The sequence below is a fragment of the Cnephaeus nilssonii genome (genome assembly GCF_951640355.1).
Source record: "Cnephaeus nilssonii genome assembly, chromosome: 6".
NCBI classification, from domain to species: Eukaryota; Metazoa; Chordata; class Mammalia; order Chiroptera; family Vespertilionidae; genus Cnephaeus; species Cnephaeus nilssonii.
This window is the reverse complement of record NC_137077.1, coordinates 87,652,563-87,677,544: the sequence shown is the minus strand read 5'-3', so window position 1 is coordinate 87,677,544 and position 24,982 is coordinate 87,652,563. Positions and strand designations below refer to the sequence as shown.

Below are 24,982 nucleotides of genomic sequence, written 5' to 3'. Positions count from 1 at the left end.
GACGAAGCCAGGGCTGCGAGGGCCGAGCCCCTTGCATGAATTTCGTGCATCGGGCCTCTAGTATGATTATATAAGAATAGTTTCCTGCTAAGTTAGGTAGCAAAGTGATTGTAGTCACTGAGTTCCCCAGCTTTCTGGATAGCTGTCTGACACGAAAAAGATGCCAGTCCTTGCAACTTATGCTATCATGCCCTCTCTTTACCTTTTAGAGGCCACAAAAAAGCTACTCAGGAGAGTATTGTACAGAAATGGATGATCAGTCAGTCACTTTATTGAGTTTATGTAGTTATTAAATACCAACAAACAAACACATGAAAAGGCATAGCTTTGAAAGTTAATTTCTAATAGGCCTTCCACCAAAATGCTGTGGCCAGGACCAAGTACAAAATTTGTAGGACCCAGTGCAAAATAAAATGTGGGGACCTTTGTTAAAAAATTATTAAGAATTTCAAGATGAGGTCAAGTGAACTCACTAAGTATGGTGACATGTGTGACTGGACAGGTTGCACACTCAGGAAGTGGACCTTTCTACCGGCATAACTGGCCTGGGGAAATCTCAGTGTAATCTGTTGTGTAGTTGCTTAAAGTCTGTTTGCATGTGTACATATTAGTTTATTCATTCTCTAGAACATTGGTTGCAAGCAAAGTTGTAATATGCATCATAAAGTTTATCGTTCTAACTCTAATTCCTAGAACTTACTTATCTGTTTCTGCCATTGTGCCCTCTTGTTGCTAGAAGTAAGGGGAGACTGTAGTTCTATATTGGAAGGAGTTGCTAATGATCAGTATTTCTATTTTTTTTTTGATGATCAGTATTTCTAGCTGTCATCCAAGAAATAAATATTTTTCATTATCTTCTGTGTACTATCCAATATAGTAGGCAATAGTCACATGTGACTAATTAAATTGAAATGAACTAAAATAGAATTAAATTAAATTTTAGTTCTTTGGTTACAGAGCCACACTGTAACCAATAGTCACATGGCAATCATAATAGAACAGATAAAAAGCATTTCCATTACTGCAGAAAATTTTATTGGACACATCTGGTCTACACATTCTGGGTCAGGTGCTGGGAAGCAAGGAGGAAGGAGAGATCATTCTTTCTGGAACTGCAGGAGCCACATTTCCTGCCTTTCTTCATATAAGGTGGGGAAGAGAATGTGGGTATATATACTAGTAAGAGAAGTACATTTAGAATATAGCCAAGAAAATATTCAAACTGCTGCCTGAGAGACTGGGTGGATGAAACAAAATCTGAAGGTAGCTGATTGGATTATGTGGATTAGCAGGAAGAGAAGCTGAGCAGAATTTTAATCAGTTTTCAATGTAACATAATTATCAATTCTACTCTCAATGAAATACATATTTATTGTATAACCACTCTGTACAAGGCATTAAGAACTGCCATTGAGCTTGAAATAATTTATTTTTATTTAAAAAAATTTTAATCGATTTTAGAGAGAGGAAGAAAGAGGGAGAGAGAGAGAAGCATCAATGCAAGAGAGAGAAACATCGACCGGTTGCCTCCTGTAAGCACCCTGACTGGGGATTGAATCCAAAACCCAGGTATGTGCCCTAACCAGGAATTTAACCTGCAATCCTTCAGAGCACAGGACAATGCTCAACCAACTAAGCCATACCAGCCAGGGCTGAGCTTGACATCATTTAAAGTTCACCTCTCAGGCTCCTCATTCTCAGCTTTAAATATTGAAGATTGTCAGGCGTTAGCTCAAGGCTCTTATCTGTATGTATCTTGAGTGATTTTATCCAAATCTGATGAATCAACCATCACTTCCATGGTGATGACCCCCAAATTCACACATGGCCAACCCATATTGTCCAGCTGCAGTTCCAGGACCACATATGCAATGACCTGCTGGGGAATTTCATGGTGTGACTCAGGCATTTCAGACTCAACATGGCTAAACCTAAAAGTATCAATTTCTTTTTTAAAAATATGTTTTTATTTTTCAATTATGCAGTATTATAATAGTTTCAGGTATACAACAAAGAGGTTAAACATTTATACACCTTACAAAGAGATTCCCCTCATGTCTAGTACCCATGTGATGCCATTAATAGTTATTACAATACTAGAGGCCCGATGCATGAAATTCATGCAAAAGTAGGTCTTCCTTCCCCCAGGTGCTGGCACCGGCTTCCCTCTGGCACCCGGGACCCAGGCTTCGCTCTGGCCACCAGCAGGCACCCAGGCCCCAGGGTTCTCTCACAGCCCCGGAAGGACGTCCAGCCTAATTAGCATATTACACTTTTTTTATTATAGATTATTGGCTATACTAGAGGCCCAGCGCATGAAATCGTGTGTGGTAGGGTCCCTAGGCCTAGCCTGTGATCAGGGACATCTTCCGCCCGCTTGCCAGTCCCCAGTCCAGCTCCGCTGCGGCCACTCACCCCTGTTCCTCATTCGCCATCCGGCGATCAAAAGGGGCACCTGGCCCTTTGCTCCCTTTAAAGAAGTAAAATAAATGCCCTCTCTCTACACCTGTCTCTTCTCTCCCTTGTGAATCCTTTCACAGCTGGCGTCACCAGCCAAAACCCTAACAATGACGTGGGAAACTCAACCAGGAAGGGCTATGCCTGTGGGAGGAGGTGCAGGGAATCAGGGCTGCCCCCTTGCTCATGCCCTGCCCTCCCTCCTCCTCCCTTTCCCCTCCCTCCCTCTCTCCCTGGCTCCCTCTGTCCCTACACTGGCCCAGCTGACTGGCTGGGCCCCTCCCCCATCGTGGAACCACTCAGCTCAGGCTCTGGCCCCACTCATCCCACCGGAAGGAGCATGAGCAGTTTCTTGCAGACCCGGAAGCAGCTGTGGAGTAGGAAGGTGGTGGATCCTTCCTGAGAAGGGTGTTTGTGCTTTAAAACTGATGTTCTCTGTCCACCTACCAGCAGTGAAGGCTGAGGGTCACTGCAGGCGCTGAAGTCGTTGAAGTCCCCACTCCAGAGCCTCTCAGAGCAGTGAGTCCGCATCCTGGGAGGCTGCATAGTGGAGGTGCCACGTTCCTTTCGGAAGAAACTGAGGATCGATCGGAGCCCGCGGGCCAGGGGGAGGGACCAAGAGGTCTGCCTTCCACCTGCTAGCCAGTCCCCAGTCCCACAGTGCCGCCACCCAGCCCAGTTCCCCGTGGTTCCCTGTTGGCCATCCAGTGATCGGAGCCTGCGGGCGGGGGTGGGGGGGTGGGGGTGGGAGGTACCGAGAGGTGGTCAATGCACCTCAGAGTGACTGGTCAATCAGTCGTTCTGGTCATTACAGCATTAAAATGGCTAGCCTTTTATTATATAGGATTCCCTATAGCTGTACTTTACATCCCTGTGGCTAATTTTAAAACTTTTTCGTCTCATTGTTCCTAGCTCAGTGAATGGGTCATTGTTTAAGTAATAATTATAACAAGAGAAAGAACCGCCAAATTAGTAATAATAGCATTGAGCACTTTTTTTATTCTGAGCAATTTAATCACGTTGCATTTGACCCTCCTGATAATACTATTGTGAGATAAGATAAAATATACTAAATCGATCTCTGCCAGGGTTCCTGACACAGAGCTCCCCAAACCCTTGTAAATTCCTAAGTAAGATTACAAGCATCTTTTGTTCTATTGAGGCACCCTGGATGGGCTACTGGATAAGGGCTGGTCACCAGAAAGACCAAGCCATTCTATTACCAGAAGCTTGGATTTTCCATTTTATCCCCACATCTTTCAGAGAAGGGAGTGGGGCTGGGAATGGAGTTAATCATTGATCATGCCAATGAGGAAGCCTCCATAAAATCCTAGTAGTACAGGGTTTGGAGAGCTTCCAGGTTGGCAAAAACCTCTACACTGGGAGAGTGATGCACCTCACCTCCACGGAGAGGTTCTGCGCTGGGGACCCTCTCAGACCTGGCCTGTGTATCACTTCACTGGCTGTTCATCCATGTACTGTATCATATCTTTTAATAAGCTTGCCAATGGAAGAGTTTTCCCTGAGTTCTATGAGCTCCTCTAGCAAATGACTCAAACCTGAAGAGAGGGTCATGAGAATATCCCGTTTGTAGCCAAGTCTGACAGAAGTCATGGGTAACCTGATGTGGGGGAGGAACAAACTTTCCTCTACTAAGGTTGTTCTGGCTGGTCTAGTAAGCACAGACATGAGGCAAATTAGTAAGAGAAAATAACCCAATTTAATACATGCATATGTTCCCTAGCTGGTTTGGCTCAGTGGATAGTGCCTGTGGACTCAAAGGCCCCGGGTTTGATTCCTGTTAAGGGCACATGCACGGGTTGTGGGCTCTATCCCCAGTAGGGGGCGTGCAAGAGGCAGCCGATCAATGATTTTCTCTCTCATCATTGATGTTTCTATCTCTTTCTCCCTCTCTTCCTTCCTCTCTGAAATCAATAAAAAATACATAAAAAAATGCATATGTGTGGGAATCCTGAATACATGAGAGAGCCAGAGACCCCACATGCAGGAGAGGTTCAGAGAGAGAAAGGGAGACTGAGGTATACAAGACATCCTGAGCTAGGGAGAGGTAAGGTGCCTCGGGGACTCAAAGGGTCATTGCAGAATGATAAGAGCAGATGCTCAGTAAATAGAAGTTTGTCCTGTATTATGGGCAAGGCCCCTAATTAAGTTTTTCTAGGTAACTAAGGGAGGGGCAGAAGTTTCTCTTGAGCCTGCAGCTAAAGTAAAGTAAAGCTCAAAACAATCTGCATACCCCAGAGGCACATCTTGGGGTGATTTTTTTCTGAATCCCCACCTGGAGGCCCACTACTTACAATTGGCATCTGAACTGGAGTGGGGCAGGCTTGTGGGACTGAGCCTTTAACCTGTGGGGTCTGATGCTGTCTCCAGGTAGTTACTGTCTGAATTCTATCTGAATTTATACTGTCAGAATTGTAGGACACCCAGTTGTGGTCACAGAGAATTGCTTGGCATGGGAAAAACTCATAAATTTGGTTACCAGAAATGTCAAGTGAAGTGTTCTGTGTGGTAATAATGTGAGTAACGAAGGAAACACATAGTAGAGACAAACTAGGTTTTTCCCTACATAGGTGGGAAAGTGGTAAGATATTTTTTAATATATATATATACAACTACTAGAGACCTGGTGCACAAAATTCATGCACTGTATGTGTGGGGGTCCCTCAGCCCGGCCTGTGCCCTCTCACAGTCCGGGACCCCTCACTCTTTACTGCCTGCCTGCTCACTGCTCCTTACCACTCGGCTCCCGCCACTGCCGCTGCACTCACCAGCTGTGAGCCTGGCTTCTGGCTAAGTGCGCTCCCCCTTTGGGAATGCACTGACCACCAGGGAGCAGCTTCTGCATTGAGCATCTGCCCCCTGGTGGTCAGTGCGCATCATAGCGACCAGTCATTCTGGTTGTTCTGTCGTAATGGTCGCTTAGGCTTTTATTATATAGAATAGAGGCCCGATGCACGAAATTTGTGCAAGGGTCTCGGCCCTTGCAGCCCTGGCCGGCCCTTGCAGCCCCAGCTTTTGTCTAGAAGGTCATCCTGTTTGGACAGTTGTTCTGCTGTTCAGTCTAATTAGCATATTAGCTCTTTATTATATAGGATGTGTGAGTGTATTATTATTACTATTACCACTTTACAGATAACATACAGGAGGCACAAAAAGTGTAGATACCTTTCCCAAGATCATACAGCTAGAGAGTGGCAGAGCTGTGACTTGACTATGCATCTGTCTGGAAACTCTGCTCTTACTTGCTCTTATTCATTGTGCAGTTGTCTTCCCTCATACATGGTTTTGCTTTCCATGGTTTCAATTATCCATGGTCAACCATGTTCTGAAATATTAAATGGAAAATTTCAGAAATAAACAATTCATAGCTTTAAATTGCATGCCGTTCTGAATAGTGTGATGAATTCTTGCTCAGACTTGCTCTATCCCACCCAGGATGCAAATCATTCCTTTGTCCAGTGTATCCAAGCTCTACATACAATACAGTCAATAACATATTCTGAGAGAAATATCACTTTTACATAACTTTTATTATACTGTATTATTATAATTGTTCTATTTTATTATTAGCTATTGTTGTTAATCTATTTCTGTGCCTAATTTATATATTAAATTTTATCATAGGTATGTATGTGTTAAAGAAAAAAACAACAACCAGTTCCCCAATCGCATAATTTGTGCTAAAAGCCCATAATACTGTCAATATAAGAAGCATCCAAACCTGTAGAGATTTTTTTTTTGTTTTTGTTTGTGAACCAGTTTTAATAAGTCAATTTACAATGAGGGAGGGGAGCAGGGGATGAGGGAAAGTAGAAAAGAGAATATCTTGATACATAACAACATAGTGCCCCCGAAGGGACTCTTTTATTTGAGCATGTGCACACATGTGCACAATCTTTCTGTGTGAAAGCAGGAATAACAACAAATGCAAAATTAAGGATTCTGTGGCTGATATGATTACCCTATTGTATACATGTACAGTTCCTTTTTTAAAAGAAAAATGCCCGCAACCGTTCTGTTTTTTTGACAGTGATAAAACAATAGCTTTTGTGGAGAATTTTTATGAGTTTAATTGAGCCAAACTGAAGATATTTGCCAGGGAGCAAGATCTCAAGTGCTCTAGAGAATAACTGTTTTGCAGTTTCTTTTATGCATTTGAAATTAAGGAACGAACATGAAGAAGGTTACATGAAGGTGCGAGAAAACAAGGTAGGGATTGGATTACAGGGTAGTTAAGATTAGGTGCTCTCTCTCTCTCTCTCTTTTTTTTTTTAATATTTTTTATTGACTTTAGAGAGGAAGGGAGAGGAAGAGAGAGATAGAAACATCAATGATGAGAGAGAATCATCTATTGGCTGCTTCCTGCACACGCCCTACTAGGGACTGAGCCTGCAACTGGGGCATGTGCCAGAACGGGAATTGAACCATGATCCCTTTCCTGGTTCATAGGTTGACTCTCAACCACTAAATCACACTAGCTGGGCAAGATTATATGCTCTCTTGAAAGTGCTTATGGTTTATTTCAAAGGTTTGTTAACTACATGCACAGACACAATGGACAGAGCTTGCTCAAGGCAAAAGTAAACCTGATTACTTACAATGACCTGCCCAGTTAGAAATTTATGACCAGATCACCCTTTGAAGTTATTTTTTCATATAACTCACTTTTTTGTTCTCAATACAAAATCTAGATTTAATACCTGATCTAAATGTCATTTCAACCCCTCCCAGAAATGTAATCTTAATCCACCACTCTTGAATTTCCTGGTATTCTGTCACTGTGGGCCCTCTCTATCCCCCTTAGAAAGAAAACAAAATCTGCATGATACAAACCCTTTGGTTCTCTCCCTCCAAAGAAAAGGTGTCCTGGACCAAAAGTCATCTTTTTCTTTTTTCTTTCTCTTTTGTTAATAGCTCCCTTGCCTCACCCTTCTTCCTATAAAAGCCTTTCATTTTGTACAAACCTTGGAGTATCCTTTTGTTGCTGGATGGGATGCTGCCCAATTCATGAATTTCTTAAGTAAAAGCCAATTAGATCTTCAAATTTGCTCAGTTGAATTTTTTTAAACATGTGTACAGAAAATACATAGTATATATAGAGTTTGGTGCTATTTGTGGTTTCAGGCATCTACTGGGGGACTGGGAAAGTATCCCTGGTGAGTAACAGGGAGCTACTGTAGTCTCGAGGTTGATCTACAATCTCTATCAAAATACCAGCTGGATTTGGGGTAAAAATTGACAAGCGGATCTCAAAATTCAAATGAAAATGCAAGCAATCCCAAATAGCCAAAACATCTTGAAAAAGAAGAAAAACTATTACAGGACTCATATTTTCCCAAGTTCAAAACTTACTACAAAGCTACAGTAAATAAGACCAGGTGTTACTGGTTCAGAATAGACATATAGATCAGTGGAATGGATTGGTATCCAGAAATAAAATTACATTTATGGTTAATTGACTCTTGAATAGGGTGCTGTGATTTTGCAATTTATGCTAAGAAATATATATTTGGTCTTTATCCATGTTCCTGGCACAGAGCTTCTAAAATCCTTGGGACCTTTTAAGTACAAAGAGAGATAAAGTTGTCTTTTGTTATTCATAAAAGATATGGGCTTGCCAGGGTAAGCAACCCTGTGATTAGAGGATTAGGACATTCAGCTCTTCCCCCTTTTGGAAGTGGAGAGGGGCCAGGAGATCGACTTGGTCACTAATGGCCAGTGATTTAATCAGTCATGCCTACATGATGAAGCCTCCATAACAATCCATGAGCTATGGGACTCAGAGAGTGGTAAACAAGAACACATACACGCGCCCGCAGTGTGCTGCACCCCAAAGCCACACTGCGGCAGATGCTCCTGTGCTCAGGACCTTTCAGGACCCTGCTCTTTGTATTTATCTGGCTGTTCATTCATATATTTTAATATCCTTTGCAATGTAATCTAGTAAGTGAACTGGTTTCCTGAATTCTGCAAGCCCCTCTAGCAAATTAATCTAACCCAAGCAAGGGGTCATGGGAATTTATAACCCATAGGTCAAAAGCACAAGTAACAACCTGGACTTGTGATTGGCCTCTGTAGTGGGGGAGAGGGGGATAGGGTGTAGTTTTGTAGGCCTAACCCTTAACCTATGGGATCTGATGGTAACTTCAGGCAGACAGTGTCAGCATTGAATTAAATTGTAGGACACCAGGCTGATGTTGCAGAGTTCTTTGATATGGGAAAACCCTCCACACACCTGGTCACCAAAATTTTCATTGTCAGTAGTGCTATGAGTGGAGAGAAAGAAACAAACAGAAGAGTTTTTCTTCTTTGCATGTATCAAGACAATTCATTGGGGAATTAATAGTTTCTTCAACAAACATTATTGGGACAACTGGGGATTTATATATTAAAATGATGAATTTGGACTCTTACATCATGCATACATACTATAAATATTTTTTAAAATTTTCTTTATTGATTAAGGTATCACATATTTGTCCTCATCCCCCCATTCCCATCCCAAACCCCTCCCCATGCATGCTCCCATCCCCCTGTTGTCCATGACCACTGGTTAGGCTTATATGCATGCATACAAGTCCTTTGGTTGATCTCTCGCCCTTAACCCCACCCTCCCCTACCTTCCCTCTGAGGTTTGACAGTCTGATTGATGCTTCCCTGTCTCCGGGTCTGTTTTTGTTCATCAGTTTATGTTGTTCATTATTTCCCCTAGATGAGTGAGATAATGTGATACAAGAAATACACTTATAAGAACCGAAAATGAGACAAGCAATAATGGTTATGCTGAGAGGCAAATGAATCAGTCTGTAGTGAGTTTCTTTCTGGGCCAACAGTTTTTTTGAGTCCCAATTTCAATGGCAAACAGTTCCTTATGTGTACATGTCAGCAATGATATTTCAGTTCTGGATGGTGGACAAATGGTGGTGATGCAGGTCCAACCCTCTCTGGTTTGGTCCTGGGCAACCTGCAGCGATGCACAGCTGCTGACTGCTAGTATGGCAAGGTGTCATCAGCGTCTTCCATCTCTGGACTGTTTCTCTTCTGTCTTCATGGCTGGAGCACTCCTGTCAATTCCTCTCTGTTGCAGGAATCCACATAGTCTTGGAGTTGTTTTCTGAAAATATACAAGCATATTCTCGACCAAAAGCTAATAAAGGAATATTTTCTATAAATTTGACTTGGGATCCTTTTTCATTTTTTGCCCAAACGATTTTCCTTTGGTTTGTTTTAACACCATGTGTGTTTTTCATGGGTGTCTTGCTGTTAGCATTACAAATGAAAGTTAATTTTCTAAAGTAAAAATTTTCTAGATGTAATTTACTTACAAGATATTTTTCCTTACATGATATTCTTCTACTATCCCCCCTTTTTTATTTAATTATTAGGAGGCTTTTGGAAATTTTATAATGTAGTCTTGATAGCTTTTAAATTTTAATTTTTTTGCGCTAAAATATGACTGCTTTAGGTTCATTACATGTTACGCAATTTTACCATGAGATGAACTACCAATAAAATTTTTTAAAAATATATTTTATTGATTTTTTACAGAGAGGAAGAGAGAGGGATAGAGAGTTAGAAACATCGATCAGCTGCCTCCTACACACCCCCTACTGGGGATGTGCCCGCAACCAAGGTACATGCCCTTGACCGGAATCAAACCTGGGACCCTTGAGTCCGCAGGCCGACGCTCTATCCACTGAGCCAAACCGGTTTCGGCTACCAATAAAAATTTTAGTTAACACTTTAGGAACAGCTTTTTGTCCAGTACAATAAATTTTTCTAGAATATTAGCTTATTTCAATTAGCTAATTTAAATTAGTCTGAAAACTTGACTGCTATTTTACTGTCAAATTTAATACTCTAACAATAATTTTATTTTACCCTGTAAATATTAGTGGAAAGGATTATTTGCCTTCTTGAGTAGGCCCTGAACATTCCTGGTACTAGGCTGGATTTAGAAATCAAAAACCCACTTCCCCACACCATGGGTACAAGACAACTCAAACAAGTCTTGTTGCAGTGAGAGGGCATCTGCTGTCGGCCAAGTCTCTGTCTGTTACCTGGGTCCCGATTTGAGCTGTGCATGGGAAGCGAAGCAGCCATGGGGGCAGGAGACTTCCCTCGGAAGGGGTGAGGGTTCAGGCCCCTGCAAAGTTGGGGGGGGGTGAGGATCTGTGCCCCACCTCTGTTGACCCCCAAGTTCTCTCCTGATGGCCCCTCTGTGACTGTGCCTGTCTTAGGTTGTTCCTTCCCTGAGGAATCTTACCTGTCTCTGGCTAACCAGCCATCCTCCGGGGCCAAGCAGGGTGATGTGAGGTTCAGTTCTGTCTCCTTGGTAGCCTATGCCCCCGTGGCCTCCACACCCAGCACCTGCCTTGGGATCCCCTCGCCTGCTGGCGAGGCCCCAGCACTGACCACATATCTTGGGGAACCAAGGTTTCTTCTTCAGGGAGGGCCCAGCTCACCCCACTGGGCAAGAGATAGATCCATGGTACCAGCCACCATGAGGCTTCATCATCGGCATGAACTGAAAGCTCAGGCAACAGCTGTGGGCAATTGGATTGTGAGAAGAGGGTCCCTCTTGGCCAAAAGGGCAAGAGGGGCCAATCATACTATAAATATTAACTCAAAGTGATCATATATGTAAATGTAAGAGATAAAATTATAAAACTCTTGGAAGAAAATCTGATCATGGGTCAGATAGCATAAGTGATAAAAAAAAGATTGAAAACTTGAACTTCATAAGAACTGAAAAATTTTTTTTTTTTTTGCTGCAAATAATATAATCAAGTAAGTGAAAAAACAACTCACAAAGTGGGAGAAATATTTGCAAACCATATATCAGTAAGGTACTTGAACCTAGAATACATAAATAACTCCTATAAATCAATAACAAAAAGACAAATAACAAAATTTAAAATAAACAAAGGACTTAGACATTGATCCAAAAAACATACAAATGACCAAGAAACAATGAAAATATGCTCAAAATCATTAGTTATAAGGAAAATGGAAATCAAAACCACAGTGAGCTAATACTTCACAACCTTTCGGATGGCCATCATCAAAATAACAGAAGATGACAAATGTCATTCAAGAGGTGGAGAAATTTGAACCCTCATTTATTACTGATAGTAATGTAAAATGGTGCAGCCACTTCGGAAAACAGGAGGGCAGCTCATCAAATTGTAAGCCAAAATTAATTTTAAACTTTAACAAAGAATAGAGGGCATTTATTTGAGCAAAAAGGAGCTGCAGCCCAGCAGACACATTTAGATAACAACCTAAATTGCATTCCACCAAGATGAAGGGGAAGCATATTTTATAGCAAAAGTCCCCCTCACCCCGCACCCCCCTTATTAATGAGGTCCATTGTATGTAAATGAGGTATCCAAATTGTGCAGTTCTGATTGGGCCAATCTGTCTGTTGGTGGATAGATGAAGCCAGAGTTTCCTTCCCTGCAGTGGTTGACTCAGATGGTGTAAACAAGCGGGGCATAGTGCCGGAGCCCAGAGTTCAGTCAGAGGTTCTTCCTAGTTGTTCAGAATATGTAACAAGCCCCAACCAGCAAATGGCCACTAGGCTCTTATTAGTTACAAAATTTTGGCCCTCAGTTGACCAGAGGCAGTCCTTCTCAGCAGGTAAATTTCTTCTTGGATTCACATCAAATGAATCTTTCTTCTCAGTGTCCACATGTTAAACAAAGAGTTATCATATGATTTACAGCTGCACTCTCAGGTGTGTATGTAAGTGAAATAAAAACATGCCAACACAAAAATTTGTTCACAGTGGTAATAATCGGCAAAAAGAGGAAATATCCTAAATTTCCAATAACTGATGAATGGATACATATGGTATATCTATGCAATAGAATATTATTTGACAATAAAAAGAAATGAAGCACTGATATGTGCTGTAAAATTGATGAACCTTGAAAATATTATGCCAAGTAAAAAGAGCCAGTCACAAAAGACCACATATTGTATACTAGAGGCCCAGCACACAAAATCGTGTGAGACCCAGACCCACCACGCCGACGGGCCCCCAAACCCACCCTGCACAAGCCGCAGGCCCCGCCTCCACCACGCCTGCCCCGCTAGCCCTGCCAGCCTCGCCTGAGCCCCGCCTCGCCGCATGAGCCGAGAGTTCTGGCCCGTGAGAGGTGCTCCATGCACCTCCTAGTGACCCATTGTTTGGTCGTTCCGCCCTTACAGCGTCATGACCACAGGTCTTTTATGATATAGATTTCCATTTATATGAAAAGTCCAGAATAGGTAATTCTACAGAAATAGAAAATAAATTCACTAATCAGTGGTTGCTTATGACTGAGGTAGGTGGGAGTGGAATGGTTTGGGGAGAAATAAAGAATGACTGATAATGGGTATGGAGTTTCTTTTTTGTTTGGTTTTGTTAATCCTCATCCAAGGATATTTTTCCAATGATTTTTAGAGAGAGTGGAAGAGAGAGGGCTTGAGCCAGGGAGGAGCCTGCAACCAATGTATGTGCCCTTGACCGGAATTGAACCAGGGACCCTTTGGTCCTCAGGCCGATGCTCTCTCCACTGAGCCAAGCAGGCTAGCGTATGGGTTTCTTTATAGTGTGATGAAAATGTTCTAAAATGAATATTATAAAAAACACTGAATTGTACACTTTTAAAATGGGTGAATTTTATTGCATGTAACATGTATCTCAATAAAAATGTTAAAAGAAGAATAAGCCAGTGCCTCACATTTGGTAAGAATTTAATAAATTTAAACTGTGACATTTAAAAAAATGTGTCAAGCACAATTCTTTGGACACTTTGCTATCTCTCTATAGTGGTGACGTAGTGGGTTGTGTCAAAAATGACTGAAGGTCTGAGAACATAGGGAAAGGGTGGTGACAATGTTAGAAAGAAGTCCTCTGGCAAGTAAGCTAATTTGGGGATGGAGGAGAAATAGGAATTTCTTTGGGGGCATGTTGAATGTTCAAGTGGAAATTTCTCCTGAAGAGTAATAAAAAAGAAATAGATTTTATCCTCAGAACAGGAGAATTTGGGAAAAACAAATATGAAATCTTCTGGCTACTGTGATAAGCAAGAGAGAGTTTTCTTTTCTAATGAGCTTGAGTGAGTTGATTGATATAATAACACTAGAGGCCTGGTGCACGACATTCATGCACTGGAGGGGAGGGGGTCTCTCAGCCTAGCCTGTGCCCTCTCACAGCCCGGGACCCCTGGGGGGATGTCCACCTGCTAGCGGGGAGTGGGCCTAAGCCGGCAGTCGGACATCCCCCAAGGGGTCCTTAGTGCTGCCCCGGAGGCGGGAGAGGCTCCCTCCACTGCCGCTGCTCTCCCCAGCCATTAATTAGCCAGGCTTCTGGCTGAGCGGTGGTCCCCCTGTGGGAATGTACTGACCACCTGTGTTTAGCATCTGCCCCCTGGTGATCAGTGCACATCATAGCAATTGGTTGTTCCGCCGTTCAGTCGATTTGCATATTAGGGTTTTATTATATAGGAATATATGTAGTGAAGTGATATCAATTGGGTAGTAATGGTTAAGTAATTTTAAAAAGTAAACTGGTTATTATAAATGGTCTCTCATAGGTGTCTTCAGAAGACATACTCTTCACAACTCCCATCCCTCAGTGTCATTCTCATATTCATGAACGAAGCTCTGTCCATTATACAACGGGCCATCACCAGTATCATCAACCGGACCCCCTCTCGATTGTTAAAGGAGATCATCTTGGTGGACGATTTTAGCTCAAATGGTGAGCTACTTGATCAAGGAATAGTAGTAAAATGACCATTTATCAGCTGTGGTAGGCTGGAAAGGGGTTTTAGCTTAGAGTTTAGGACATTTTGGGCTCCCCATATAGGAAGAAGAAAGGGTTCATTTATTGATCCCAATTTGCAATGGGCACATTAATCTTCACAAAGTCAAGACAGAGGATCATCATCTCAATTACAGAGATGAGGAAACGAAGACACAGCAAACACATAGTGTGCCCAGATTGCGTGGCCAGTCAGTGGTGGAGCTGAGCCAGGCCCAGGATTGTGCGACTCCAAAGCCACCTGTGCCCTGTCCCTGCTCCATGAGAGAGGCCTGAAGGAGTGAGCTGGGGTCCAAAGGTGGGTCTCAGACACCAAGGTTGAATTTAAGTCCTTCCTTATGAGAAAAAAAAAAATCTTTCTAGGTAGTTAAGCCCAGAGAAAAGATGAGATTTGGATGCTGGGACTCTTCACCGTGGCAATGCTCCCTCCCCACCCTGGTCTAACTCCCGCCCCCCTGCCAGGAGGACACATGGAGAACTGGGAGATAGTGGGTAGACATGGGGTTTCTGGGCTTTCAGAATCCAAGTTCCTCCTTTATAAGCTCTATGACCTTGAGTAACTTAACTTGTCCTGGCTACTGTTTTCTTATTTGCAAAACATGGATGCTGATGAGGATAACTATCTCATAGACTGTAACGAGAATTAAATGAGATAATAATGGTAGCTAACACTGTTCTAAGCACCTTACATATGTTAACTATTTTAACCATGATAAAAATCCTATGAGGAAGGAGCCCTTCTTTGCTCAGTTCACAAATACAAAAAAACTAAGGCATAAACTTGGCCAACACAGCTGGTAAATGATGGCATTGAGATTTGACCATAAACTTCAGCATCTTAGAGCCCTAGCTCTAGCCACTGTTTTTATTGATATAATACATGGATTATGAATAGCATTTAGCACATAGTAACCTCTCAGCAAGTGTTAGCTCTTAGTTTTATGAATTTGGGGCACTTAATAAAAGTAACTAGAATCACATCGCAAAACCAGAGATTTGGGCTAACAATTAGGAGGAAATTTCGAATAGTAAGGACTGTAAAATGGCAGCCCACGAGAGGAATAGTTCTCCCTCTTTGAGGATCTTTAAGTACCAGACAGGTTATTTCAGCTTCAAATTAAGGGCTGTTTCACCAGAGGAGAAGAGACAAATGACCTTTGAAACCTTCGTTTTTTGATTTCCAGACACTAAAAATACCCCTTTTAATGTTATTTTTTAAAAAAATATATATTTTTATTGATTTCAGAGAGGAAGTGGGAGAAAGAGAAAAATATCAATGATAAGAGAGAATCATCAATAAGCTGCCTCCTGCACGCCCCCTACTGGGGATCAAGGCCGCAACCTAGGCATGTGCCCTTGACCGAAATCGAACTCAGGACCCTTCAGTCCGCAGGCCGACATTCTATCCACTGAGCCAAACCAGCTAGGTATCCTTTTCATGTTTTAAATACCTTCCTTTCTTGTCCTTCCAATATAACTGCATAAAAAATGAGGCGGTACAATTCCCAAGCAAAATTCCACCTGAAAAAGAAAGAAAAGAGAATGGCTGACTTGATTCATTTCTGGAAATGGTGGTTAATATCAACTTGCATACCTGATTTTCAAACAAGAAATAGGAGTGTAATTAGAAAGACCTCTGTTCTGGACACCTGAGAAGACCTGGCTCCACTCCCTGGCTCTCTGAGAGGACCTGAAGCAAGTCAAGTCATCTTACCTCTCTGGGACTCAGCTTCTTCTTGGGGCAAATGCAGGGGCTATGGTAAAGGGCCTCTGAAGGTATCTTTTTCTATGAAAAAAAAAAAATCAAAGATTCTATAAGTCTACATTCCATGAGGAGAGATAAGAAATAATTCAAGACTTTTTCATGTGGACCAATGAAATTAAAGATACAATATTACAAACATAGGGTAGACACATAACATAGTCCTTGATTGTCCCATTGTGCCCCCATCATATAATGCATCCCTCTCACTTGAGTTGAGAGTTCATTTGTGTTTTCCATAGAGATAATTTTTTGGATGGGCACAGAAGAGGGAATTGTTAGTCGTTCTTTGTTGTCACTGGAACAGGAACCAATTTCTCTCTCATTAACCGTGGAAACATCAGCTAGATTGGGCCTACACTGAACAGAACTCAAAAATCTGTTTTGTGCTACACTGAGAAAAATAATTGGAAGTCTCTACCATGCATTCCACAAGATAAACTTACTCATGTGACTGTGAGGGTAAGTTACTCAGCTACATTATTCCCCACTTCCTCATCTGTAACATAGGGGAAATAACACTGCCTTTCTGATATACCTTTCTGGGGATTAAATAACACTTGTAATGTCCTCAGAACAGGGCTTGCTCCCAATAAATGTTAGCCAGTGTTGTACTCCTTGTTTATCTCAGTATCATTTGTAGTACTATTGAAATGCCACAGCCTGTTATTAGAGGAGTGTCCCCTTCCTTTATTTCCCTAGATGTAAACATTAATTTGCATCAGGTCAAGTGTTTCAAGTCAATGAAGCTAATCTAAGTTTTTCAGAAATTATATTAACGTAGGTAGAGCCCTGTATTTTCTCCCCAGTTTTAGGCAAATTCCATAATCAACAACTATTTATTAAGTTTCTATCATGTGCCAGGCATTATGCATGGAGGAGAATGTCAATGATTTCAAGAAGTTCCCATTTTAATTGATAAGGCAAGACAAGCCTGTGAAAAGACAACTCGATGTATGAAAAGTAGTGTGTCAAACTGAGTGAGCTGTCAGTGAGTGTAAGAAATCCCAGAGAAGTAATTGGGGTGACTTAGGGAGGCTTCCTGGAGGAAAGGGCCTTGGGTTGGGACTTGAAAGCTTGGTAGGATTTGAAAAGGCAAAGAAAACAAAGGAAGACTGAACGGCTCTGGTTGGGCTACATAGGGAGTGGAGAGAGAGAGAGAAAAAAAAAAGATGTGAGCAAAGATACAGAAGCCAGAAGCACCCTGAGCTGACCAGCCTGAAATAAAGAATCTTTTGGGGATTGAGGTAGAGGGAGTATCAACGGGAGAGCAAGACTGAGAAGGAAACACAGGTTTACTTTAGAAGATCCATTGAAGGGTCTTTAATTCTTATGTTGGACTATAGGCATTATTTCTGAAAGGGTGACTAGAAATCTACAACTCATAGGACTTTGGAATTGGAAGGGTACTGACATGTTATCCAGCCTTCTTTAAGTTTTGGAAATAGAGTTCCCCAAATGGGAAGTGACAGAATTAGATAGTGAGGGAGCCCAAATTATAGTCTAGATATCCAGAGTCTCTAGCAACCCCTTCTTTTATTCCTCCTCCCCCACTATTTTGGTTCCCAAGGTTAATTCAAGAACTCATGCAAAATATGCCAGATAAATGAATTTTGATCCTCATCTTTCTCCTCTTCATCCTGGTTTATCTGGAACTAATGTAATTCCTAACTCTCTTTGCCACATGCAACCAATCTCATAGATTATTCTCCAAATATTTTTTGTGAGATATTTAAAATATCTCTTTAAAAAAGAACCTCAGGCCTTAGCTGGTTTGGCTCAGTGGATAGAGCATCAGCCTGTGGACTCAAGGGTCCCAGGTTCAATTCCGGACAAGGGCACATGCCCAGATTGCAGGCTTGATCCCTGGTGTTGGGTGTGCAGGAGGCAACCGACCTATGATTCTCTCATCATTGATGTTTCTATCTCTCTCTCCCTCTCCCTGCCTCTCTGAGATCAATAAAAATATGTTTGTTTGTTTTTTAAAAAAGAACCTCAGAAACGATGGCAACCTTGCTCTTGCCCCTTTCAATAGTTGCAACCCTTTACTGAGTCACAACTTTTTTATTCACTTTTTATTTCTTGAAGAAATTGTTCAAAAATGGCAGAAGTCATGATTCCATGTTCCACAGGGTGAGTGAAGACAAAGGTGAACTCCACAGCCTGCTTCTTTGTTTGTTTTTGTCCCGCTTCACCACAAGCTTTTCCACAGATGCCATGGTGGCAGCAAAAGCAGAAAAAAAAAAATATATATATATATATCCACCCCTTCTGATTACTTTCTAAAATTAGCGATAGAGTGAATGTAGGGAATTTCAATCTTTTATTTTTTTCAATAGGAGCCAACAGCCTTCAGGTCCATTGGATTGCTTTAACACCTTGAATTACTGATTCATCATCCTGGAGTGCAATAGGGAAAGTTCTAAAATGGGTATGATTTTAGTACCATAGTCATGTCGGTATTGATTCCAGGTCCTGACCACTCCAGGATTCACAAATCTAATCTTCTTCTGAGAAAGAAACCAGAAAGAATCTAATCTCTTGGCCATTGTGGGGTGTGAATAGGGGAGAGGAGATGGAGGGAAATCTTGATAAACCCAACCAGTACATACATAGTTCTTGAGGCAGCATGGCATGGTGGTTAAAACAACACGGGCTCACACTCAGGTATGCCACTTACTTGATGTGTGATTTAAACAAGTTTCTTACCCTCTCTGTGCCTCCGTTTTTTCTGAAGTGCCTTCCCCATAGGATTTTTTGAGAATTAAATGAATTAATATTATCAGGGAGTCATTTGGTTAGATATTTTAAACATTGCTTAGTGATTTGTATGTAAGTTGTCTTTATACATATGAGAAAGTCAACTAGTAGGCTCACCCAAAGAACAAATGCATAGACAGGCTTTATGAAAAAGAGGAGAAAGGGAGAGAAAGAAAACTATCAGCAATCTTGGAATAGTGAATCTTGTTTGCATAATTTTGGGGATATACTCATTAGCTGGAAGTTAGAAAAGGGATTAATTGGGCATTCTGTTCCAGTTGGCCCTTGAGTAGGCCAAGTAGGAATAGCTAACACAAGACAAAACAATTTCAGTTGCTTATGTATTCTTTAGAAAAATCTTGAGTGTTTAGTTGTGGAGATGTTGTGAGCTGTCTCTGCAATGTCTGACCATCAACATTTCTATCTTAGATCAGGTCTGTCCTACTCATTCTTTTTTTTTTTTAAACATACTATTTATTTATCTATTTATTTTTAATCCTCACCCAAGGATATTTTTTTCCATTGAGTTTTAGAGAGAGTGGGAGGGAGAGGGAGAGACAGAGAGAAACACTGCTGTGAGAGAGAAACACATTGATTGAATGTCTCCTGCAGGGTCAAAAGCCTGCAACCGAGGTACGTGCCCTTGACCGGAGTTGAACCTGGGTCCCTTCAGTTCGCAGGCCAATGCTCTATCCACTGAGCCAAACTAGCTAGGGCTGTCCTACTCATTCTTGTTAAAAAAAATTTCAGTATACATAAACCTTGTAAAACAGTGTCTGGCACATAGTAAGCAATTTCTAAGGTAGTTTAACTTTGAGGGAAAAGAGATTAGAATGGTGCTATTAAGCCTGAGGATGGAATAGAGAGGAAGGTGCAGGGGACCCAGTCAAGGTTGTAGAATCGCACATCCTAACCTGGAGATAGTTCAATCACTACTAGCTATAGAATAGTATTAAATTTCAGTACCAAATTCATCATTACATTCAGAATTTCTATAGGTGTGTATTTTGTTGGCAGGAGAACTAAAGGCAAACTTGGATGAGCATATTAAGCTTTACAACCAGAAGTATCCAGGACTACTGAAAATAGTACGGCATACCAAGAGACAAGGTCTTGCTCAAGCCCGCAACACTGGCAGGGAAGCGGCCACAGCTGAAGTGGTAGCCATCCTGGATGCTCATATTGAAGTGAACGCTGGGTGGTAAGGCTCCAGATGGTTTCTTCTTCCGAAAAAGGGGAGAAAGGACATATTGTCATGCTGAATATAAGACAGGATAGTGTGGAAATGGGGAAAGCCTACATCAGACCTTAAACACAGGGAAGCTACAAAGACAGGATGCTTTTACTCGAGGATTTTGGTTGGCTAAGGATAGTGCTGGAGCAAAAACAATGGGCTTGGTGTATTGACATTGCACCCAACCCTGACTTTACAATACTTTGGGACTTTGTATACATCACGTCATCTAACTTGATATTCATGTGCTTATCTATAAAACGGAAGAGATTACCTTTTGGTAATTCCTAAGGTTTTTCCCAGCTCTGAAATTACATGACATAAAGAGAGCTGTGTTCTTTGGAGAAGGTGGAGAATCAGGTAGTAAAGAGTTATCATTTTGGAAACAGGACAGCCCAAAGGTAATGTAAATTCAGGTGGAATACTGATGGTCCTGGTTCAGAGTAGCTCAGGGGTAGTATTTGGATACTAATTTCAAATATGCTTTTGACATGGGTCAACTGCTAGCATCCCAGCTATCCCAAGAGCTGCAGACCTTTTCTGGACTCTGGAGCATTCTTCTCACCATCCAGCTCAGTCTAAATGAAGAAAGTGCTTAATGTCAGGGCAAGGTGCTTGGGGCACCTTTGTCTGCTTGCTCCTGCTGCTTACCCACATACCTAACCTGGTTTGTTACACACCCTTCTAGGGCAGAGCCCATCTTGGCCCGGATTCAGGAAGACCACACTGTGATTGTGTCTCCTGTGTTTGACAACATTCACTTTGACACCTTTGAACTAGAAAAGTATGCATTGGCAGTTGATGGGTTTAACTGGGAACTATGGTGCCGTTATGATTCACTGCCAAAGGCCTGGATTGATCTGGATGATGTCACTGCTCCAATGAAGTAAGTCTGAGAGGTCTCAGAAACATGGTTAGCACATGGTAAGTCAAGAATGAATAGTGTGTGGTGGTAGTAATGGAAGAAGAGTGAAAGGAATGAAGGACAGAGAATAAAAATAAAAAACGCTGATCCCAGATAAGAAATCATAGACACTTTGGGCTATCTGAGGGCAAAATAAAGCAAATGTTTTAGAAAACATTTGGGCCATTTTAAGCATTTATGAGGCTATGAAGTAGGGATATCCAGATGAAAAAGATGTACTTTTAATAGACCTTGAGAAAGGTTATGACAACACAGAGGGTGAGGGAAAGTTACACACACTTAGTTCAGCTGGAGGGCTTAGGGAAACCCTACGGATAAGAGGTCTGGGTAGAGTTTCAAAGGCCAAAACATGACTGTGTTTCCTACTGCTCACCTCCTTCCTAACCCATTCACTATGGAGAGGTTAGTTATTCTCTTGCTTTGTGTTCCACAGGAGTCCTTCCATCATGGGCATCCTGGCAGCCAACAGGCTCTTCCTGGGAAAGATCGGGTCTGTGGATGGTGGAATGCTGGTCTATGGAGGAGAGAATGTGGAACTTAGCCTGAGGGTGGGTACATTTCCATTCTTCTTATGGGACAAAGCAGAGGGAAAATAATAGGAGGGTAGTAGTATCTCTGGAATCCTGAAACAAGGCTGAATGTAATTGGTTCAAGAGGTGGACAAATCCTCATGTTTGTAGGTCACTAGAGAAAGGCAAGAGGACTTCAGGAGTGGCGTCTTTTTGATGTAGGTTTATATAATCTGGGACTTATCGGGAAAAGGGTAAAACTGAGGCTCAGCAGATGGTGTTCCCCCTTGTCTTGAGGAATCCAGGTATTTTTCAAGCATCTCCTAGAATCAAACAACTCTGGCAGACAGCTTTCTATAATACCAAAGAGAAACTGGGCAGAGGGTCCAGAGGATACAGATGTGTGGGTAGCCCAATTGCTTCTGAATGGACAGCTAGAACAGCTGACATGATGGCATAGGTCATGCTGAGATGTAGTTTAGTCTAGGACAGTGATGGCGAACCTATGACAAGCGTGTCAGCACTGACACGCGTGGCCATTTCTGATGACACGCGGCCGCTGAGGCGGCCGCATGCCGAGGATGAAACATTTGCTGCTCCTGAGGATGAAACATTTGCGAAATAATGTTTTTTCCTCAAAGTGACACACTACCCGAGTTATGCTCAGTTTTTTGGCGAAGTTTGACACACCAAGCTCAAAAGGTTGCCCATCACTGGTCTAGGACAAATAGCCAGTGATGGATTGTACAGCAATAAAATCCTCAAACCAGTTCTCGTTCTGACCAACTTCCTGTGCACTGGCTACTCAGCAATGATGCCTCCTTTCTGCTCCAGCTTGGCTTTGCTGGGGTGACTCTGAAGGCTTCAGTTTGGAACTAGGGCATTATTTTTTTTCTGTCCTATTAAATTTGTCAAAGTACATCTTATGGTCAAACCCAAAGTCAAGGGGTGGGGCGTATCTTCTATCTACAATGAAGTGACGGAGAACTGGGGCCAATAAGTTCAACACATCACAATCAGTTTGGAACAGGTCTCTTGCAAATCTTAATTCCAAATCCTACTTTTCCACTAGAAAGTTTGTGCTATCCTGGCCAGATACAAACTCCCTAAGCCATACCTGTTGCACCAAGAACCTAGCATGGTGAGTGACATATGGCTTACACTTGATAATGAGTTTATAATAAAATAATAATAAGGATGTCAGGATGGCATTGTAAAAAATGCCTGACCTAGGTTCTAATCCTGGCTCTGCTAATTCCCCATTTCTATAAAATGCTCACCCCCGCACCTCCCAGCTCCAAAATTCTTTGCCTGAGTCAAAGTTCCTCTGACCCACTGTGTTTTCTGGAGGAACAAGCTAATTTCCTATATAAAGCTTATTCTGTCCAACTCCCTTCAGTTTCTTTCCAATTGAAACTGAAGGCCACATATTGCACCCACTTAGGACCCAATCAAGATCCCACATTTATGTGTTAAAAAATGAACTTTGAGTCCCTGTCTGAGTTTTCCATTAAGCCACAACCATTATCTAGCAGAGAGAATTATTACTTTTTTGCCTGGTGGTCTTGATCAGTTTTTCCACTTGTGAAATGAAGAGAAGTGTCCTTGTTTTAACTATCTCATAAGAATGATTGTGCAGTTAAAATGTAATAAATAATTTGAAATGATTTATGAAGATATGAATTAGAATTCTTATTTGGCTTTTGGGACAGAAGTCAAAATAATAGAGGTTTAAATAAGATAGAAATTATTTTTTTTCTTCCATAACTTTTTGAACATAAGTGGTTCAGGATTGAGATGGCAGCTCCAGGGTGATGGGGACCAAGACTCTCCCATCTTGTGGTTCTGCCTCACTCAATATCACATCCATATTCTAGTTAGCAGGAAGAGAAAGTAGGGAAAGAGAGAGTATGCTCTTTCTCTCTCTCTCTCTCTCTTTTTTTTTTTTACGAGTTCTACCTACAATTGTGTATATTGTATTTCATTGTCCAGCACTGGTCAGATGGTCATACCTATACGCAGTCAAGGTGTTGGCCAGGGCTGGGTTCTCAGCGAGGACTGACTGAAGAATGATCTGCTTCTAGGCTCATGTTGGTGTTGGCAGCATTCAGCTCCTTGAAGTCTTCCAGACTGAGGAGGCATTCAGGTTTTGGCTGTCTATCAGTTGGAAGCCACCCTTAGTTTCTTGCATTCTGCATATGGTAGCTCAACTTGGTGGCTTGCTTCTTCTAAGCCAGCAAAAGAGTGCATCTCCTAGCAGGACGGACACTACAATCTTATGTAATGTAATCACACACATGTAATTGTGTACATACCTTTGCCATAGTCTACTGGTTAGATGAAGATCACAAACCCACACTCAAGGGGAGGGGAGCAAGGAAGGGTATTAAGATGAGGAGGCATGGATCATGTGGGCCACCTGTGGGTCTGTCTATCACATTGCATAATATCTGGCATGCAGGTCCAGGAGGGGTCATAGGACACTAACTCCAGTGTGATTAGCTCAGGGCTTGGTGCTCCTCAGGACATTGGCACTTTCCCTGAGGATAAATGAGCAGGGACAGATTGCCACGACCTTTGCAGTGGGGTTCACGATCTGAAGGAGGGGCTGACGCAAAAATGAAAATGCTATACAAGAAATATGAATTTAGAAGGCATTGGGGGCCAGGTGGAGCCTCTTTCTTGAAGAGACACACCGAAACTGGGTCCTGTCTGCTTTTATTTAGTTTTAGATACACATCTTGCCCTCAGTAAAGTATGGCAAACAGGTAGCAGACGGACTGTCTCTCTAAGGTCAATAAAGATCAGTAAAGATCAGTAAGGTCCAGTAAACATTTCCTTGGAGGCTATCAAGCCACCACTATCGCAACACAAACCATCGGTGCTTAGCGTCAGCCCTGCTAACGCTCAAGATCCATCGGCCTTCCGTGTTCCTTGGTGCACTCTCATGAAAGTATTGGCAAGTGGTGACTTCCCACAACAGACCTTCCTTTGGTTTGTTCAGAAGGACTTCCTAAAGTGGGTAGGATTTCTAGAACTGTCTGAGTGACAGGAGAGAAGAAGGTTGGTAAACTTCTAAGGAAGATTGTTTTAGATAAGTGGTTTGGGAGGTAACATAAAGATGGGAGTGGGAGGACTGAATTTACATTCTTTAAAAATGGCTCCAAAATGTTGGTCTCTGTGCATCCGTAAGCAATGCTACTTGTTGGCCACGGGGCCAAGACTGTCCAGATGATTTTCCCCCCCTTCTCTTGCAGGTGTGGCAGTGTGGAGGGAGAATTGAGGTCTTGCCCTGCTCCCGGATTGCTCACCTAGAGAGACATCACAAGCCCTATGCCTTGGAACTGACTTTTGCCATGAGGCGCAATGCTCTCAGAGCAGCCGAAATCTGGATGGATGAGTACAAATACATGGTCTACCTGGCTTGGAATATACCACTCCAGGTTTGTCTTGGCATTGAATAGGACCGGGAGGAGGAGGTGGTGGTAGTGGTGGGAAA

At 42.2% G+C, this 24,982-nt stretch overlaps 1 protein-coding gene across 1 annotated transcript in view; it reads left to right on the top strand.

Annotated features, from left to right (window-relative positions):
- The window catches only part of GALNT8 (polypeptide N-acetylgalactosaminyltransferase 8), a gene marked incomplete at both ends in the record, with an annotated part of 53,002 nt that overhangs the window by 14,134 nt on the left and 13,886 nt on the right, over positions 1 to 24,982 (top strand). Inside the window, 6 exons of the mRNA XM_079775746.1 lie at positions 14,064 to 14,230; positions 19,833 to 20,016; positions 20,738 to 20,935; positions 21,408 to 21,522; positions 22,556 to 22,624; positions 24,741 to 24,926. Coding sequence (XP_079631872.1) covers positions 14,064 to 14,230; positions 19,833 to 20,016; positions 20,738 to 20,935; positions 21,408 to 21,522; positions 22,556 to 22,624; positions 24,741 to 24,926 — 919 coding nt within the window. The remainder of the gene's footprint in view (positions 1 to 14,063; positions 14,231 to 19,832; positions 20,017 to 20,737; positions 20,936 to 21,407; positions 21,523 to 22,555; positions 22,625 to 24,740; positions 24,927 to 24,982) is intronic.